This window comes from Myxine glutinosa, chromosome 2 (assembly GCF_964187855.1).
Source record: "Myxine glutinosa chromosome 2, kmMyxGlut1.1, whole genome shotgun sequence".
NCBI lineage: Eukaryota > Metazoa > Chordata > Myxini > Myxiniformes > Myxinidae > Myxine > Myxine glutinosa.
This window is the reverse complement of record NC_136262.1, coordinates 228250887-228271989: the sequence shown is the minus strand read 5'-3', so window position 1 is coordinate 228271989 and position 21103 is coordinate 228250887. Positions and strand designations below refer to the sequence as shown.

The 21103-nt window shown below is 41.9% G+C and overlaps 2 protein-coding genes across 2 annotated transcripts in view; one reads left to right on the top strand and one right to left on the bottom strand.

Moving 5' to 3' along the window:
- LOC137420761 (small conductance calcium-activated potassium channel protein 2-like) overlaps window positions 1–21103 on the top strand; it is a 475474-nt gene that overhangs the window by 250604 nt on the left and 203767 nt on the right. The window contains exon 4 of the mRNA XM_068106101.2: window positions 13877–14018. Within this exon, the coding sequence (XP_067962202.2) occupies window positions 13877–14018 (142 nt within the window). The remainder of the gene's footprint in view (window positions 1–13876; window positions 14019–21103) is intronic.
- MYO5A (myosin VA) overlaps window positions 1–21103 on the bottom strand; it is an 808830-nt gene that overhangs the window by 656311 nt on the left and 131416 nt on the right. The gene's annotated exons all lie outside the window — the stretch shown is intronic.

Below are 21103 nucleotides of genomic sequence, written 5' to 3'. Positions count from 1 at the left end.
AATTGTTGGATTTTTTGTTCAGTGTCGTGCTCAATGTTGTCCCACATTGCCTTTTTGTAATTGGTGAAAATGGTTTGTTTTTGTTTGCGTTGAAGTCTATAGTTGTGTTTATGGTAATGATAAATAAGTAGTTGTTGTGCTGTTCTCTACGTGGTTGTGGTGCAAAGTGATGGAGAACAGAATGTCATGTCTGGTGATGAGTTATTGTAACCACCTTGATGTGGTGTGTGTGTGTGTGTGTGTGTGTGTGTGTGTGTGTGTGTGTGTGTGGGGTGGTGGTGGTGGTGGTGGTGGTGGTGGTGGTGGTCTAGATTGTTAAGTATAAATAAGGAATTTAGTTGTTCGGCAATGGTTTATACTTCGGAACTTAAAAAAACTCAGAAGGATGCAATCAAGATAATATATCGGGAAGCAAATATGGAGGCATATGGAGGCATATTCAGATTCAGGCTTGTATTGATATGCCTATGGACGAACAATATAAATGGCAAACTATAAATTAGATTAAGATACCGAATGGTAAAAAATGAAGGAAAAATAGTTGTGTTGAGTGTTTAGTTGGTACAGTGGGGGATGTGTCTGGTGGTATGGAAATGTTTATGATGTTTGTGTGGTTTTTTTGTTACCACGTTTAATTTTGAAAGCTTGAAGTTCAAGGGTGTTGGCTGGTGGTAGAAATGCTTTTGTGTCTTGTGTGATATCTGTGTATCAAATTGGAATGTGAATGTGTGTTGTGATCAGGTTCCGTCTGTCTGTGTGTATGGGTTTATAGTTGGAAATGTTGGGTTTCTTCTATGATGGCGATATGAATGTTTTTTGTGAGAATGAAGTGTTTAAGTTGCATGTCTTTGCTGATGAGGCTGTGTGTGTTGTACTGGAGGATATTGAGGTTTTGCATGCGTTTCATGGGTTGAGGAGGTTGGGGCCCCGGGTTGGTTTCTATGTCTCCGGCTAGAATGAGGAAAAAGGGGAGGACTGCTGAGGGGAGGTCACTCCCCAAATAAGAGGATGGATGAAAATAAATAAATAAATAAATGTTTGTTGTGGATATGTGATGCATGTGTGAGAGTGATATGTGGTGATTTGAGTGATTGTGCATGAGATGTTTGTGCGGAAGATGAGAGGAAGTGGGCCAGTCCATGTGGACCGGTCGGCGCTCTGACCGTAACCGCGCTGCTCCGACGAATCCGGGAAGCAGGGAACAGTGAGGAAGAAAACCACCGACGAAGAGGCATCCCCATTAGTTGCTGTGTTAGCCGTCGATCGGTTGTGTTTTGTAGCCGTACTGGATTTATGTTAAAATTACAAGTGTTGTAATATTGTGTTCTGAAGATGAACGACATATTTATGGAACAGATAATCAACATCAAGTTTTTGGTCAAACAAGACGAAAGTGGCACGGACATTTTCAACAAGTTGGAGCTAGTGTACGCGGAAGAGGCAATGCCAATATCACGTACGTGCGTTTGAGTGGGCCAAGAGGTTTGTGGAAGGGAGAATGGATGTGAATGATGACGTGTGGTTGGGATGCCCATCAATTATTATCAAAACAGACGAAAATGGCGGATTATGAGAATGTCTGGTCCGATATGACCGACGTTTGACAGCCAGATTGATGGCGGACCAGTTGAACTCGAACAGAGAGACTAGTAGGTTGACTTTAATTGAAAAACGTAACATGAGAAAGGTGTGTCCCAAGATGGTCCCAAAGAGCCTGCAGGTTTGTTCTGACCTGTTAGAACGTGTTTAGTCAGAAGATCACGATCTGTTGAACAAAATCATCACAGATGAGACCTGGGTCTACCAGTGCGACCCAGAAATGAAACTCCCGTCTGCCATGGAAAACACCATCATCCCCAAGACCGAAAAAAGCCCGCATGTCAAAGTCCAAAGTGAAAACGATGCTGATTTGTTTTTCGACATCAAAGGGATCGGCCAAAAGCACCTTGTTCCTCCAGGACAAACAGTGAAGCAATCATTTTTTGGAAATAAGTTTTGGAAAGTTTGACAAGACGTGTGTTGTGTGTCAATCCAGAGCACGCGCGGAACAAGTGCATTCTCCATCATGACAATATTCCCGCATGCAAGACTCTCTCTGTGAGGCAATACTTGGCAGACAAACAAATCACTGTGCTGGAACATCCTCCATACTCTCCTGCGACTTGGCTCCATGCGATTTTTTTTCTTCTTTCCAAGACTGAAAACTCCAATGAAAGAAACTCATTTTGCATCAATAGAAGAGATCCAGAGAGCCGTGACCAATGAGCTAAATGGCCTTTCATAGAACAACCTCCAAGGTGCTATGAAGCATGGCAGGGACATTGGCAAATGTGTATAGACTCCCAGGGACATTACTTTGAATATGATCACTAAACATAATTAGTTCATCTACAATATATATATATATATATATATATATATATATATATATATATATATATATATATATACACAAGTATGAGCGAGTTATCTCTGTGTTTGTCAGTGTGAAGACCTTTCTGTTATTTTCATGCAATTCCACACACTTTGACCAATCTTCACCAATTTTTGTATACATGCTGGGGATACCCAGATTCAAGTGATGGGCACAAACCCCCCTCCCCACTCAAGTAAATTATATGTATGTATGTGTGTTTATATCTGAAAATCATGTGTGGGCCAATCTCCTCCAAATTTTCCAAGGACAATTTTTGAGCCCAATCACATCCGATTTCACCTCATAATGATGTTTAGCATCGTTGCAAAGATCCTTCGGGTAATTGAACGACATTTGGGTGGACTACACAACAAACAAGTACAAAAAGTTTTAATTAAAACAAAAGCCACGTCGATGTTACACAATGCCTAGATGCAGCTGTGCCTATAACGTCGATGTTATAGGCACAGGACATTCCTATTGATTCGATTACTTGATGTTATTTTTGTGCAAAGTGAAAATATATCTCGGCAATTTCCCGTGTGTGGCGACGAATTTTTAATATATCTCGGCATTTTCCCGTCTCTTATTTCGGGCGGTGTATGACTGACCATGCCGCGATTAAAAAAAAAAAAATCTCAATGGACTTGAAGTTACAGGCCTTTGAGAATTCATTTCGTTCTGTAAAGGGCAACTTTCATCGGATTTTCTTCCCGTTTTTTTTCAACCGAGTCTAAAACTATGTTAGCGACTGTGAAAAATGAAATGATATATCGAATTTGATTTGAAATAAAACTGTGTGAGAGAGGAAGACACCACGGGCCTACAAAACAGGCCTCAAAGCTATGCGAGTTAATAAAATGGTGGATATTTGTTTGTATGAAGGCTCTCCCAGAATGGGTGGAGCTATGGTTCCCAGAATGGGTGGAGCTTTGAGGTTTTGTCTTCTCTGCAAGAACAAGAAGAACAACAACAACAACAACAGCAGAGGGCACTCTATGAGCAGCGTCTGCGACGCGGCTAAAAAATACGAACAGACTCATATAAAACAGTCATTGAAATCGTTGCTAAGGAATTGTTTTCATTGCGCTAAAATGGTGGCCGCCGCCGCTAAAGGAACCCAAATTTGCATCCACCCGTAATACCCTGAAAGATATCAAAAGGGACAACTTTAATATAGTACAGGTCCTTTGCAGTATTGTTTGCATTGGCATAATGATAAAAATAGCTTTTTCAATTCGGAATAAAAACCAAGATAAATAAAAGGCAATTTTAAGGATGTTGCAAAATACTGTATTTAAGCATTCTGATTGGTGACGTTGGGGTCACATGACCGGTTTTTGCGCTCAACGTGATATCTGAGAGCGTTTTACAAATTGCTTTTCATAATTATTGCATTGGTTGAGGTTTGTCTGAATTATGAGAACTATACAAATACAGAGCAAATACTGCAGGGTAAATTATACTAACAACTACCCTGAGTACAAACAACACGTATGCAAAATTTGATGCTTCGCTGATGGGAATACTAAGATTGGGGGCAGATAGAAGGAGGGGGGTGGGGGGGGGGGAGGGGTCTGTTGTTGGTCAATTGCTGGTCTGTTGTTGGTCAAATGCTGGTCTGTTGTTGGTCAAACGCTGGTCTGTTGCTCAAATGCTGGTCTGTTGTTGTTCAAATGCTGGTCTGTTGTTGGTCAAATGCTGGTCTGTTGTTGGTCAAACGCTGGTCTTTTGCTCAAATGCTGGTCTGTTGTTGGTGAATTGCTGGTCTGTTGTTGGTCAAATGCTGGTTTGTTGTTGGTCAAATGCTGGTCTGTTGTTGGTCAAACGCTGGTCTTTTGCTCAAATGCTGATCTGTTGTTGGTGAATTGCTGGTCTGTTGTTGGTCAAATGCTGGTTTGTTGGTCAAACGCTGGTCTGTTGTTGGTCAAATGCTGGTCTGTTGTTGGTCAATTGCTGGTCTGTTGTTGGTCAAATGCTGGTCTGTTGTTGGTCAAATACTGGTCTGTTGTTGGTCAAATGCTGGTTTGTTGGACAAACGCTGGTCTGTTTGTCAAATACTAGTCTGTTATTGGTCAAATGCTGGTGACCTGTTGTTGGTGAAACGCTGGTCTTTTGCTCAAATGCTGGTCTGTTGTTGGTGAATTGCTGGTCTGTTGTTGGTCAAATGCTGGTTTGTTGGTCAAACGCTGGTCTGTTGTTGGTCAAATGCTGGTCTGTTGGTCAATTGCTGGTCTGTTGTTGGTCAAATGCTGGTCTGTTGTTGGTCAAATACTGGTCTGTTGTTGGTCAAATGCTGGTTTGTTGGACAAACGCTGGTCTGTTGTTGGTCAAATACTAGTCTGTTGTTGGTCAAACGCTGGCCTTTTGCTCAAATGCTGGTCTGTTGTTGGTCAATTGTTGGTCTGTTGTTGGTCAAATGCTGGTTTGTTGGTCAAACGCTAGTCTGTTGTTGGTCAAATGCTGGTCTGTTGTTGGTCAAATGCTGGTCTGTTGTTGGTCAAATACTGGTCTGTTGTTGGTCAAATGCTGGTCTGTTGGTCAAATGTTGGCTTGTTGTTGGCACACTAACACGGCCAACATTGAATGAACAACAGTGTCCATAAGACCAACCATCTCTCTCCGTCTGAAAGACAAAGTTGAACCAACGTCGGCAATGTACATACGACCAACCATGGCAATCCCGACCCAAGCCCAATATTGGTTTAACGTAACTTCCAGCTGGTGTCTTGTGGTTCTAATGTTGACTTTGGATCAAAATGGTCTGGTGCATGGCTGGATAGTGGATATTCTCAACATCATCTGAGCTGATTTCATGTTTTTCGATTAGTTGAAGAGTAGTGACCTGATATCTGCTCTTCTGATTGTCATCGAGCTGGAAATTGTGCCAGAAGGCATGGGGACCAATAATTGCTTTCCGACCAGACCAAATATCCATCTTGGATGAGTGTTGATGCTGCAGCAATTTTTGAGTGGTACAAAAGGCTGTGTTATGAATCTCGATTGAGAGTCCAATTTCCCCTCAGCTGAATGGACTGCTTTCTGAGCAATCTTCATCTTTAGTTCTTTGCCCAAAGCCAAACACGTGTGTGTTCTATTACAACGTTAAATATTATATCATTAATCAGAATCGCTTGCTTTTCATGAGATTTCAAATGTTTGTTTTAACATTCGTATAAGGCCTTTATTGGGGCTTGTGCATATAGTCAGGTTCACTGTGTTTTTTCGTTCAAAATTTTGGTAGATTAGCAAAACTATACATTTTTGGAATATTCAGAGCATGAGGAATCCAAAAATTAATGTTTACATTTGCGTAGACACCTTTGCGAAAATGACACTCAGGACAGTGATGAAGATCTGTAAAAGCAAATTCCTGAACGGTATAGACCTCGTAGATCCTGTGTATAGGACTTATAGTTCAATCTGATACTACCTATAACTTCCTATAACAACCTATAACTTCAAAGGACTTGCAATATCATGTATTATGTAATACAGTTATATCACAAATATAAAGACAATGGTTTTCAATTACCTTTGTTTGTTGCTTTTCTATAATCCTGAGCACTATTTTGAGGCCTTTATTGGATTCCTTGACCCAGAAAACATAGGATTAGCATATTTAATTAAGTTTCTAGGTTGACTAGAAGCCGAGATCGCGCAAAATATGTATTTTATGGCGGCCATTTTGAAAATCCAAAATGGCGGCCATGGAGGTGCCTGTGCAAATGGCAACATTGATTTTCGGATTCTCCATGCTCTGAAGATTCCAAAAATGTACAGGTTTGCTAATCTCCCAAAATTTTGAACGAAATTATATTTGTTAACATAGTGAAGCTGACTAATAAACCAAATGCAGGACAAATACATCAGTGAATATTAGTTTATGTAACGTCAATGATAAGGGCCTTAGTAGACCCCAATAGCGTATGGAATTTTTAACCTGGGTTTCATACTTTATGAGCAATAGTTCAAATGGGAACAGAAAACATGCACACCCGAGGCCTACCCTTGCCTCATGGGAGAATGGCTTTTCATTCTGAAGCCTCATGTATTTGAAACCTGCATCGTTCTCTCCCATGACCATCTCATCCAGTTGAAGTACAACGAGATTCTGCACCAGTATGTTAAACTGAGATCATTCATTCTTTACAAATTGAAGGCACCTTTCCGTCTCTTTTTATACATCGTCTAAGGTAATGGAGCGCACACACACACACACACACACACACACACACACACACACACACACACACACGGACATACTGATGAGACAAACACTTAACACAGCCATTGAGCTTGGGAGAAATGCCGTCACTTCCCTGGATACTCTGGGTACCACCGACGTCATAACAATGGCGCCGCCTTTCTTTCTTACCGTACTCAGCAGGGGAAATTCCTCAGGAGGAATTTCCTCTTCCCCATGGATGCCAACCGATGGGGATTGTCTGTGCTCTATCCTTTTCAAGCAAGGATGCAGCACGTACCATTTTTAAAGTCTTTGGTATGACTCAAACCGATCCAATCCGGATGGGTGATTTTTTTAGGAGACACCATCTCCTTACTGGATGGCTGTTTGCTCCCTTTAGGAGCTCATCCACCCTTTCTCAGGTGTTGTTTTTAGTCCTGGCAGGGTGCCACAGTCACCCTCCCCACTAACACAGCCAGTGAGGGATGTCGGTTTAGTCTCCGCCAAACCGACCATGCGGCTGGTAGTTGCGGCAGGTATCTTGGAACTAATTCCAGCTTCTATACAGGAACATGACAATCAGACATAAAGACAATGTAATTGTTATAAGCCAGATTAATTATCTTAAGTCAACGTTTGAAGCACGAGGCCCCCCTCCCTCCAGACCTGAGCTGACACAGTTATGTTGAACCGACATTGGGCTTGGACTGCGATTGTTGTGGTTGGTCATATTCTCATTGCCAATGTCGTTACAGCATTGGCTCTTTGATGGAAAGAGATGGTTGGTCTTATGGATACTGATAGTCAGGTTCACCATGTCAATAAATTATATTTCGTTCAAAATCATGGTAGATTAGCAAACCTATACATTTTTGGAAAGGTTATAGCATAAGGAAACTAAAAATCAATGTTTACATTTGGAGAGATACCTGTATGGCGGCCATTTTGGATTTTCAAAATGGCCACTGTAAAATACATATTTTGTTCTATTTCTGCCTCTAATTACCCTAAAAGCTTTTTAAAATATACTAAACCTATATTTTCAGGGACAAGGAATCCAATGAAAGTATCAAATTAGTGCTATGGGGAATGGTAAGACACGAATCAAAGGTTTTGAATTGCAAAATACTGTCTTTATATTCGCGATAAGTTGCATAATCAAATACATGTTATCATTTTGTACAGGCAGTTAATAACATCAAAATGTGTCACAATAATTCATATCACCAAACATACACAGGCAGTCAGCAAAATCATATATACACATGCAGTCAGTATAACTTCACATCTACACAGGCAGTCAATGACAAAATATACACGGGCAGTCAATGGCATCAAACATACACGATTACAGAATATGCCATTTAGAGTTCGCCATCACTGTCCTGTGTGTCGTATCCGACAATATAGTCCGCATCGTTTTCACAGTCCGTTCCACACAAGCAAAGGTCGGTCAAATTGATTGGCAAATCGAATTGGTCGAATGGTCGATCGAATCGAATTCGATGAATCGAATCGAATCGAATCGATCGAATTGGTCGAATGGTCGAATGGTCGATCGAAGCGATTGGTCGAATGGTCGAATTGGTCGAATGGAATTGGTCGATTGGTCGAATTGGTCGAATCGAATTGGTCGGAATTGGCAAATGTAAACATTGATTTTCAGATTTTCCATGTAATAACGTTTCCAAAAATGTATAGGTTTGCTAATCTACCATGATTTTGAACGAAAAAACATAGTGAACCTGACTATGATGTCGTTCGGTCAATGTTGGTTTGCCAATGGTAGTTTGCCACCGACATACCAGCATTTCACCGATGAGACTGCTGAGGAGTTGGTTTTCCACGGCGCAGTACACCTGCAATGACATTTCAATTTATACGGCTTCATTTCCATCACACATTAAATGTATAAACTACAGAGGTTCATTCACATCAGAGTTCCTTAGTGTAGTCCAGTATTTGAACATTATGCCAGCTACAATTGAAGATTACATTTGTCGTGTGATCTGGAGGTGTGAAAATGAAAGATGAAGTAAGGCAAAAAAATTTTTTTTGTGAGGAGCAATTTGTCTTCCAAAGTAAACTGCTCTCTCTCTCTCTCTCTCTCTCTCTCTCATGCACAGATTTATGCCATCTTGTCTTCAGTTGTCATACCCTTCCTCCCATCCATAGTACTGTGGTGACGTGAGGCAGTTGCAGCAATCTTGTGGTGAGGCAGTTGTGTGAGGCAGCAATCTTATCGTGAGGCAGTTGCCCTGAAACAACTTGCCTTTGCCTCATGGAAGGTAAATCCAACTGAAGGCAATCTCAGTTCCTACCACAAAGCTTGGAACACGTGTGTGTCTACCCTCAGCAGAGCCAAGAAGCACTATCTCTCTACTCTCAAGACTGAACTCTCAAACCTGTCTCCCTCCTCCAAATCCTGGTTTCTCAAATCTGTTTCTGGTGTTTCCTCAAATCTGTTTCAAATCCTTGCCATCCCCTCCCTTACCTCAAACGGCGACACAGCTGACACCTCACGTGAAAAAGCTGAATGCCTCAAAATCTTGTGTCCCAAACACATCTTTCTCTGTACCCACCTTACCCAGTCGTACGCAGCTGCTTCTGGACTCTGTGTCCTTCTCTCCTGACAAGGTGGACAAGTTTCTGTCAAACCTCGACTGATTCTGCAACTGGACCAGACAGCATCAGCTCATAGCTCATAGATAGAGCGGCATATAGAGCGCCGTCTCCCTTGACATATCTCGTGACTTCAAATATGGTCTGGAATCCTGCCCTGCTCACCAAACTCTCCTCGTATGGTATCCATGGAAATCTCCTCGCATGGCTTGCGGACTTCCTCTCTGGTCACAGTCAACGTGTGGCCCTGAATGGAATTCTCTCATCTCACATTCCTGTTCAGGCTGGAGTTCCTCAGGGCAGTGTTCTGGGCCCTGTGCTTTTTCTGGTCTTCATTAATGATCTCTCCGACTCTCTGGAAAATCCTCTCTATCTCTTTGCTGATGACTCCACTCTCTGCCGCTCCATATCTCAACCCTCAGATCGGCAGTCTGCATCCTCATCACTCTCTGCAGACCTGGACAAAATCACAAACTGGTCAAACAAGTGCAACATGTCTTTCAATCCTAACAAATCTCACACTCTCATTATGTCTCTTCGAAAAGACAGTCTGGAAAACTCTCCAATCTACTTTCTCAACAATCCTCTCAAATAAGTTCTGTCACTTAAGCTTTTGGGTCTCACTATCTGCAAAAAAAGTAGTCATGGTGTAGATAGAGCTGGAGTGTCACCTGAAAGGGGAATTTATGAGAGTAGTATATTTCTATAGCTGACACTCTAGATGCGGGACCTGACTGTTGACCCCTTCCTCCCAAATCTTGGCGGCAAAATTGTATTTTTTTCCTGTTTCATTGTAATACCCTGACACAGTTTATAACTTATTATTTCAATAGCACGTAGAAAGTTAACAGTCCATTTGTTCATTCAGGAAGAAGCTGGTCAGACAGCATGGTATAATTTGTTAGGTACATTGAAGAGCATTCCAATGAGTACAAACACTTGACCCAACACAGATTTTGTAATCACAAGTATGCTCGGAAAGAACCCGCTCCCACTTACATTTATTGAAGATTTGAAGAAAAATTCCTTTCAACTGTTCTAATGAAATGATTATGGGACGGACCTGCGTTGGAATGTTTAGCTGAATGCAAAGGCCAATGTGTCCTCAATAAAATGCATACATATTTTGGAAGTCTTAATGTGTATATACTGTTAAACAAGAATGACCGCACTGTGGTCACAACCGACGACAAAATCAGGTAACGAGCCGATTGGGAAACGCACATTTAAAGCACTCTTAAAAGATGAACAGTGTGATTAGGAAACACACATTTAATGCTTAATGCCCCCCCCCTTACCCCCCCCCGCAAGAACCTCAACAACAGCAGCAATGCAAAGCTCTTGCTGATCTACAACATGTCGCAGATAAAAATAGAAAAGGAAAACCATATCTCGTCTTGCACACAGTTTACAGCTTTGCTTCTTTAATATAAGCGTCACACTTTTCTCCATTATTGTGGAAGGTACATTAACAAACATGGAATCATTGGATGGATGTTTGTATGACCTTTTGAAGGCATGCAAACACCTGGCCCAGCATACATCTTGGAAGCACATATAGTATATGTTTGGAAATTGGAAGGAAAGCCTACCCCCTTAAATTCCATGCAGATTTGAACGGTGTCACTTTTCCACTATCATAATGTTAAGATATTGGGTTGTTTGTCAAGATATTAAGCTGTTATGCCAATGCCAATATATCCACAGTAAAATGCAAGTAATTTTATGAAATTGTAGAAATATCTCGCTAAATGGAAATTATTTCACAGACATGCTAAAACATCAAGAATGTCAACACTTAAGCCTCAATAATATCAATATTTTAGCATCAAAACGACTTTATAAACTAATAGTCCACATGATGCTGAAATTCAGTTAAAGTCCCACATGGCAAAAATAAAAGGTCCACATGGCAATGACAAAAGTCCCACGTGGCAAAGAGAAAGGTCCCACGTGGCAAAGAGACAAGTCACACATGGCAAAGAGACAAGTCATACATGGCAATGAGAAAATTCCCACGTGGCAGGGAGACAAATCCCACATGGCAAAGAGAAAGGTCCCATGTGGCAAAGAGACAAGTCACACATGGCAAAGAGAAAAATCCCACATGGCAAAGAGAAAAATCCCACATGGCAAAGAGAAAAATCCCACATGGCAAAGAGAAAAATCACACGTGGCAAAGAGACAAGTCATACATGGCAATGAGAAAAATCCCACGTGGCAGGGAGACAAATCCCACGTGGCAAAGAGAAAGGTCCCACGTGGCAAAGAGAAAGGTCCCACGTGGCAAAGAGACAAGTCACACATGGCAAAAAGAAAGGTCCCACGTGGCAAAGAGAAAGGTCCCACGTGGCAAAGAGACAAGTCACACATGGCAAAGAGAAAAATCCCACATGGCAAAGAGAAAAATCCCACATGGCAAAGAGAAAAATCACACGTGGCAAAGAGAAAAATCACACGTGGCAAAGAGAAAAATCCAACATGGCAAAGAGACAAATCCCACGTGGCAAAGACAAGTCACACATGGCAAAGCGACAAGTTACACGTGGCAATTAGAAAAATCCCACGTGGCAGAGAGAAAAATCCCGCGTGGCAATGAGAAGTCACAAGTGGCAAAGAGACAAGTCACATGTGCCAAAGAGACAAGTCATATGTGGCAAAGAGAGAAGTCACACGTGGCAAAGAGAGAAGTCCCACATGGCAAAGAGAGAAGTCCCACGTGGCAAAGAGAAAAATCCCACATGGCAAAGAGAAAAATCCCACATGGCAAAGAGAGAAGTACCATGTGGCAAAGAGAGAAGTACCACGTGTCGAAGAGAAAAATCCCACGTGGCAAAGAGGGAAATACCACGTGTCAAAGAGAAAAGTCCCACGTGTCAAAGAGAAAAGTCCCACGTGGCAAAGAGGGAAGTACCACGTGGCAAAGAGGGAAGTACCACGTGTCAAAGAGAAAAGTCCCACGTGTCAAAGAGAAAAGTCCCACGTGGCAAAGAGAAAAGTCCCACGTGGCAATGAGAAAGGTCCCATGTGGCAAAGAGAAAAGTCCCATGTGGCAAAGAGGGAAGTACGACGTGTCAAAGAGAAAAGTCCCACGTGTCAAAGAGAAAAGTCCCACGTGTCAAAGAGAAAAGTCCCACGTGTCAAAGAGAAAAGTCCTACGTGGCAAAGAGAAAAGTCCCACGTGGCAAAGAGAAAAGTCCCACGTGGCAAAGAGAAAAGTCCCACGTGGCAAAGAGAAAGGTCCCATGTGGCAAAGAGAAAAATCCCACATGATAATGAGAAAAATCCCACGTGGAAAAGAAAAAAAGTTCCACGTGGCAAAGAGAAAACGGTGCCCATGACAACAATTTCATCCCATTATTATCAAATGGGATATTTTTTAATGTATTATTGCCACACCTCATAATTCAAGATATAATATTGTATGTTGCAGCTTATTTGGTGTAGGTGTAGATCTCAAGGATGATCAAGAGAAATGGGAGGCACCTGTGCTAAATTTCAAGTGTCATAGCAAAGGGGATGAATACTTATGTCAAAGTGATATTTCAGTTTTTTCTTTTTAATAAATTTGCAAAACTTTCTAAAATCCTATTTTCTCTTTGTGATTATGGGGTATTGAGTGTAGATTGATGAGGGAAAAAATGAATTTAAACGATTTCAGCATAAGGCTGCAACATAACAAAATGTGAAAAAGGTGATGGGGTCTGAATACTTTCTGAATGCACTGTAGATACCCTTATATGATCATCATCTTCATGATCATACATGTACCATCCTCTTTACAGAACGTCAATGCTGCCAGAGTAGTCTCATGGCAAGGGTTGTTAGGGTTAGGGTAGTTTGCCATTGCCTTCCAAGCAGCCACTCAGAGCAGCAATTTGTTCACCGTCTCAGTGATAATTCACCTACTCTTCACAAAAGACACTGAAGGATCTTTCAAGTTGTGAACTTGGTACATTTATGATCCGGATCATAGACGGATTCCCCAGGCTAATGCCTTTTTGATAAATGGTGCACACCACACATTGATGTATGGTACTGGATGTGAATCACCAGGTTGACATTTTATTGCTGGGACCAGATTCAAAACCAGGCAAGACAGCTCAGAGACGAGTGTGCATATCTCCAGGATATCCTTGGAGCCCATGATCTCAGAGAACATGCAAAATCCTAACTACCGATTGTGTAAATATATCTCAGGTATCGGTAAACTAATGTTGTATAGTGAGTGTACGTACATTTGAGAATTGCCCAAAGCTTTTCACTTGAAAGCTCTTGCATAAGTCTAAAGATTTTCAGTAATTACTACATATTTGGGCCTACAATTGGTTACATATTTTGGTGTGTGTGTGTGTGTGTGTGTGTGTGTGTGTGTGTGTGTGTGTGTGTGTGTGTGTGTGTGTGTGTGTGTGTGTGTGTGTGTGTGTGTGTGTGTGTGTGTGTGTGTGTGTGTGTGTGTGTGTGTGTGTGTGTGGTGTTTGTAGTAATTGTTTTGCAATCTATTCACTGCTAAGCTCCATAAAATATATAGCAATGTACTTCGTATGTGGAATGTTGATCCCATTTAAACGAAGGTGTGTTTTGAAATATCAGCAGATGCCCTGCATGCATTTTCAATCAACAGCCTGTTGTATGTTCTCCCTGTTCAGGTACCACGACAGACAGGATGTATCAAGCAACTTCCTGAGTGCCATGTGGCTCATCTCCATCACATTTCTGTCCATTGGCTACGGGGACATTGTACCCCATACATATTGTGGGAAAGGTGTCTGCCTGCTCACGGGAATAATGGTACGTATTGCGAATCAAACAGGTGAAGCACTTTTCAAAATGCATATACAGTATACATTTGGCAAAAACTGGATTTTGAAAGGTCAAGCATAAGGGTTTAGATTTCGGGCCTTCATTATGCGACAGTTGTCAGTACAAGTTATTCTTACTTGGAACTTCCATCAGGCTTCGGAATATGTGCATGGATTGTAAAAAAAAATGGGGGAAAAGTAAAGAAGAGCATTTTCCACCTGTATGGTAGTGTTTCTCAAGGGGAATTATTCTGCTTGTAATAAAACAAACCTGACCAGGATTAAAAAAATTTGGATCACTACCTGGCAGGTATGGTATGTAAGTGCCCCAATTATGGTTGAGCAAGAGCTGTAGCCTTGATTTGTTAGCCACTCTGTCTGGTTGACCCTTCACCTGTTTCCGGGTCATTGATGCATCGTCCGTGCTAATACCATACGAAGTTCATTTTCTGAACAGACTTGATTTGTGGCTGTACAAAAAAAGAAAAATTGCTACAGGCCGCAATCTTCTTTTTTCTGCAATGACTTCTTTTTCTTTGTCACCTTAAGCAAATGAGTGGGCAGGACAAGTGTGGGACACAACTGAATAACGTTTCCTCAAAACTACATGGAAATTGGAGTGGCATTTCAAGGCGAGATGATTTGTCATAATTAGCTTAACCTGTTGACCATAATGGTTGAAGCAATAGTCAGGAGGGTAACAGGTTGCTGTATTTCCTCCAATCGTATCACTCTCCTCTTTTCCTGTTCATTCATTCCCTTGCTTATTGTGTCAAACTGTGGCTCCGCTGCTCCACTGTCAATTCTTTCCTTTTTGTCCTTTGTCATCTCACTCTTCCACGAGCCTCAATATTGCATAGAAAGAAAACCTATTGTCGATAAAAGTTGTCAAGAGGCCTAAGTGTTGGCCTTGCTCGCATGATTTTTATACCATTTTGTCATTTCCTTTGGTACTTTGATGTTTTTAGAGGAAGATGGAGAAAACATCTTTACCGATTTTGCTGGTATTTTTTCTATTTATTTTTATTTTTATGCATACATCGTCGAGGCTCGTGGAAGAGCGAGCGCATTGAACGGATCAGGACGTAACAAACAAAAACAGGATGCAAAACACGCATGCATGGAGAAGGAAACTCCAAGGTGGAAAAGCTGGTAAATTAGGAGCAATTTGGGTGAGGAATTAACGAGGAAAGTAAAGCTCATGGTTTTGGGTTAGAAATGTTCTGAGATGGTGGTGAACAGCTGTCTTGAAAATCTGGAGGGACCAATGCGATTGAAGAGGATGTCGAAGTTGATTCCACATATGGGAGAAAAGAGGAACAAATGAGTGGAGGTGAGCAGTGATCCTGGATTTAGGTATAGCTTCACTGAAGGGGGATTGATGGTGGACCGTGTGCACCTTGTAGAAACCTGTAGGGGACAAAGCAGAGAAAGAGCAGAGGGTGAAAGACCAGAAAGGAGGCGGTAGAAGACACAGAGGCCACCAACCTGTCTGTGATGGCGAAGCAAGATGTGAGGCAGGGGAGCCAGCCCAGAGGGGAGAACAGTACTCCATAAAGCTGCAGATGAAGGCCTTGTAGGTGAATAGGAGTTTAGGTGTGCCAAGGAAGGAAGGACTTTGCATGATGGAGGATGCTTATTTGGCAGCTGACTTTGGAGGCCAATGTTGAAGTGTAATTGATTGATAAAGGGGAACCAGGCACATTTTTTTTTCTTCTGAAAACCATTGAAAATCATTAATCACAGTCTAATTTGAAGGGGAAAAAATTGCTACAAAGTGTTAAAAAAAAGTGTTGATTTTGTCTAAAGTGTCGATTTTCGATTTCACCAGTGGCATCACACTATGAACTCACCTTGATCCAAATGGCGGCTTTACATAGAGAACAGTGTATTTCGAGCTTGGGTTCCGATACCCCTTCCAACATCATTAGCAACTCTGAAGGTTCTCGGTATGTTGAAACTGATCAGTGGGATTTTAAAGAAACTATTTGAGGCAAGATTAGTGATGGAAACGCTTTTGGGGGAATTGTTGAGCTGTATAGTTTCAAGACTTGTGTGAGTCATTCAGATGAACATGGCGTGAGTGAAGATGGAATCGTCGGTCACATGTGCATAATAGATTGGTAGGTTTTGTTTTTCCGTTCAATTGACGGTTTATCAGGGATTTTGTATTAATTGATAAATCAGTTGTATTACTCCAGAAGAAATATGGCACAACACACTACGGACATGAAACAAACACAATACAGTACGGGCACGACACAGTATGGACATGGCACGGACACGACACAACATAACACGACATGAACACTGCCCAGGCACGCTCAGACGTCGCCGACCAAATGGGCGATGAATGCTTTGTCCCACCGTAGCAGGCTGACCCGTTGTCCTGTATGTTACAGGATTGTCCTGTTTCATACTTTCCTGGGACACCACTTGTGTCTATGGTCATGCTGTGTCATGTCCCACCATTTTATCAGTGCCGCGTCATGTCCCACCGTAGTGTCCGTGCTGTGTCATGCCGTGTCCATGCTGTGTTCATGCCGTGTTGAAGTCCCACCCGAGTGGAGGTGGAAAGGAGGGATGGTGGCGAAGTGAGATCTGTCGCCGGCAGGCCAACACAGGTGTTTGATTCACTGCTGGTAGCTCTGTCGAGATGGTCTTACAGTTTTGAGCGCCAGCTGTTTCTTCCGCTTAATCATAGCAGATAACCGCAATATCTATAGCCATCTCTGTTATTTCCTAACAGTGCTCTGTAAAATGTTCTGAGCACAAAAGCAAATTTTGTAGGCCTGATCCACACTCGGGTATTTCAAAGAAACCTCGTCCAATTTCTGTCAACCCTCGGATCTCTCGGCCATTGGTGTAGTATGAAACCATCTCAGTTTGTTTTACGACAGAGTTTCCCAACCGTTTTCTGATCGAGTACCACTTGGAGGTCCCGTGCCGTCGCCGCGTACCACCTGGTTTCAGAAAAACTCAATCTGCGTACCACCTGGTTCCAGAAAAACTCAATTCGATAAGATATCAGGCTTATTTCAATTTAATGCGAGGGCTGCATCTGTTTCTTCTCCACCAGCTGGTCGATGCAGGGCATAACTTTGCTCACAGCACATCGGAAATCATGAAATATATCAGAAATCAGAAATAAAAAAATTATCAGGCCAAATCATTTTTTTTAAAGGTTGAGTCGCGAACCACCTGGAAGGCCCTCGCGTACCACTAGTGGTACGCGTACCACAGGTTGGGAAACTGTTTTACGACAACCACCAAGGACACATCAACCCAGGATATTTGTAGAAATTCGAAAATTATTCGCCGTTTTAGTTATCGTAGACGATACAGATTTGGCGGTCGACTTTCTGGTGTCACGGCTAATCGTGACAAATAAGAATATTTCTAATTTTAATTGCAAAATTAGCCGCTTTATAAATTGGAAATTGGAAAAAGCCACATCATATTCATTTTGTAGGGTATCAAAGGATGGATTAGCATCGAGGTGGTCTGAGCTTTTGGGTTTTACTTTAAGAGAGTAATGTGAGGGTTTGCCAGACGGTCCTTTCAGAGAGAAATATTGAGTGTGTGAGATTTTTCAGGATTGATAGAGACATATTCCAAGCGTTTGACCAGCTTGTGATTTTTTTTTTTAAGTCTGAAGAGAAGGAAGATACCGCAGCCTGTCTGTCTGTAGGATGAAGGATGTCATGGCAGAGGGTGGTCACTAGCAAATAGATAAAGAGGATTTTCCAGAGGAACATGATTAGGACTGGGATCTGAACACTGCTTTGAGGCACTCTAGCCTTGACAGGGAGAGGAGATGAAAAGATTCCGTTGAGAGCCACACCCTGGCTACGAGAATAGAGGATGTCAGTAAGCCATGTGTCGAGTTAGATTTGGATGGCATAGGCAGACAGTTTGGAGAGCAAGGAGAGCAAGGATGCCATACAGCATCAAAAGCACGAGATATGTCCAGAGAGATGGCCCTCAAAATCATGAATATACTCGGTGACAATGGTTATCCGGAGTATACAATCAAGAGATATGTGCACAAGTGTCTCAACAAAACAAAGGAACACAAGTTTGGTCCTGACAAATGTCTGGTATATATCAGGATGCCATGGAAAGGACAATCATCATGAAGGTTTGAAGAACAAATCAAACATATGGTATCAAACGCGTACCTGGCTGTGCAACCTCGAGTAATCTTCACTTCTCACCATCTGCTCATATCAGTCAACAAGGATGTGCTGCCCACCTCACAAATCAGCAATGTTATATATGAGTTATAAGTGCCGATGTGAAGCTCGGTACGTGGGCTGCACAACCCATAGGTTGGCTGATCGTATCAAACAGCATGTCCCCCTGGCGATTCGAGCAAAGAACTTGGGAACGAGGACTCAACCGGTACGAGCATGCAAGAATGTTCAAGGACTGTCGGCCATTTCTTCTTCTTCGTCTTCTGCCATTGCACAACACCTGGCTGCCAACCCCGATTGTGCACAACAGTACAACGCAGTTATGTTTAAGATATTGAGCCGAGTTCGGAGTACGTTACATCTACGTATGTTAGAAGCAACCTTCATCCATTACACGGACCCTGTATTGTGTCGTTAAAAGGAATTTGTACATTCTCTCATTCTCTTTCAACACAGAATGATTAAAGGTGTTTCCCTGACTGCTCTCCATGGTATGTCTGTCTGCAAATGGTGAGTCCCCAGCTTTGAGGTAACCCCATCCCTACTCCCTCCAAGGTATATGATGCATATGGTGCATCATCGCGAACAATTCCGCTCCAACCAATCAGAGCCAGGGATAGTGGTGACTGAGTTCACCAATGGGCGTTCAGAATACCAATGATGTCATGACTGATGCACCAATCGGTGCTGCTGTTACATAGACATGCTATAAATGCAATATTTCTCACCTGTTCGGCTGTTCCGGTATTTTGCTGTAAATCGCCTTGAGGAGTACAGCACGAAAAGCTTCGGTATTATTACCCTCACAGGAGGAATGGGTATTGCATTTTGGTCCGTTTGTTTGTTTGTTTGTTTGTTTGTCTGTTTGTTTGTTTGTCTGTTTGTTTGTTTGTCTGTTTGTTTGTTTGTTTGTCTGTTTGTCCGCACAGAATAAATATGATTTTCTCGGCAACCGTTGGTCCGATTGACAGGAAATTTCGACCATAGGTGCAACTCCACCTGTATAATTTTGTAATGATAATTATGACGTCACAAGTCACGTGGTAAGGGCGCCACCTTGGAAAAACCGAAAAAATATGCACCTCTATACCCCCGAAAGCGCCGCATCGAAAAAATTGAGACGGCTCATTGTAAAGAACTCTCCATGGGGAATAAAATATGTTAATGATTATGTCATAGGTGCCTCCATTATGACGTCATAATTCGACAAGTACAAAACTTCCTACGATCATGATGAAATTTATTGAGCGTCATCTAGGGATACATTGGTGGAGATTTTTTTTTATGATGTCATAGTTCACGTGGGTCGGCCGCCATCTTGGAAAAACCGAAAAACTTTGCACCTCTATATCTCTGAAAGTGCTGCATAGAAAAAATTGAGACATGGCTCATTGTAAAGAACTCTCCATGGGGAATAAAATATGTTAATGATGATGTCATAGGTGCCTCCATTATGACGTCATAATTCCACAAGTACAAAATTTCATCCGATCAAGATGAAATTTATTGAGCGTCATCTAGGGATAAATTGGTGGAGAAAAAAAATAATGATGACGTCATCAGTCACGTGGTTCGGCCGCCATATTTGTTTTTAACACAAAAGCTTTAAAAACCACTGAAAACATCCTGGCAATGGTCTGCAATCTCTGATGGCTCTTTCTTGTTGTTATTATGTCGTGTTTGTTTTCTCATATATTAACATGAAATATTGCAATGTGACGAACCAGCAAAAATTGACGAAGGACATAAACAAAACAGGATGATTCTGGTTCGGAAAACTCGGCTTTCGTGAGGTGGAAATGAGCAGCTGCATATTTCACCATCCACATGGACAGTCCCTGAACTGGAAGTGATCTATCTATGGTTACCTCCACAACGGAAGGTGGACAGAGGTTATGTTTTCATCCATGTCTGTCTGTTTGCTTGTGAGAAGGATATCTCAGTTGTGGACAGATTCAGATGAAATTTATGGAGACGCTGGATGTGTGACAAGGACAAAGTGATTAGATTTTGGTGAAGATCCAGATCCAGATACTACAATTTTTAAAGTGATTTTTCAACATTGAGAGATACGGCTCAAAACGATATATAACACAATATCTCAAAAAGTTATGGACGGATTTGTACGAAACTTTTGTGGACAGGGTGGGAGTTTTGACAAGGATGAATTGATTCAATTTGGTGAAGATTCTGGTTCCGAGAATTTTTTAATTGTTTAACTGATTCTTCACCATTGAGAGACCGGGCTAAAAATGGTATAGAGCATGATATTTCAAAAAGTTTTTGACGAGTTATAACAAAACTTGGTGGATGAGTTGATGAGGTGGCAAGAACGAGCCGATTCGATTTTGGTTCAGGTACGAATCCGGATCTGGCCTATCAGTGGGATACAAAACGTAAACTGTTCAGCCTGGCGGAGGTATGCTCTCTACCAAGTGTAGTTCTTGTTTTCCTTTTTATTTTTGTTTATTATTTTTTTTGTTTCCAAGTTCCAAGTTAGAATTTCCAAGAATTTCCAAATCCAAGTTAGAAGAGGAAGAAGTTCAAGGAGTGGCAGAAGGCGAAGGGTACGGGAGCAGAAACAGCAGAGCATGAAAGTTATAAGGCAGCCAGGAAGGCTGCAAAGAAAGAGGTAGCAAAGGTGCAGGAGGCATGTAGGAAAATGTTCGGAGAACGCTTGGATTCGGAAGAGGGTCAGAAAGCAGTATTCAGGATTGCAAAGCAGATAGCGAAAGAGAGGTGTGATGTGATGGGGGTGAGTTGCTTGAAGGATGAAGTGGGACAAATCGTTGTCGACCCAGATGGAATTAAAGGAAGATGGAAAAGATATATGGAAATGCTGTTGAATACAGAGAATGAATGGGATGGCAACATAGAG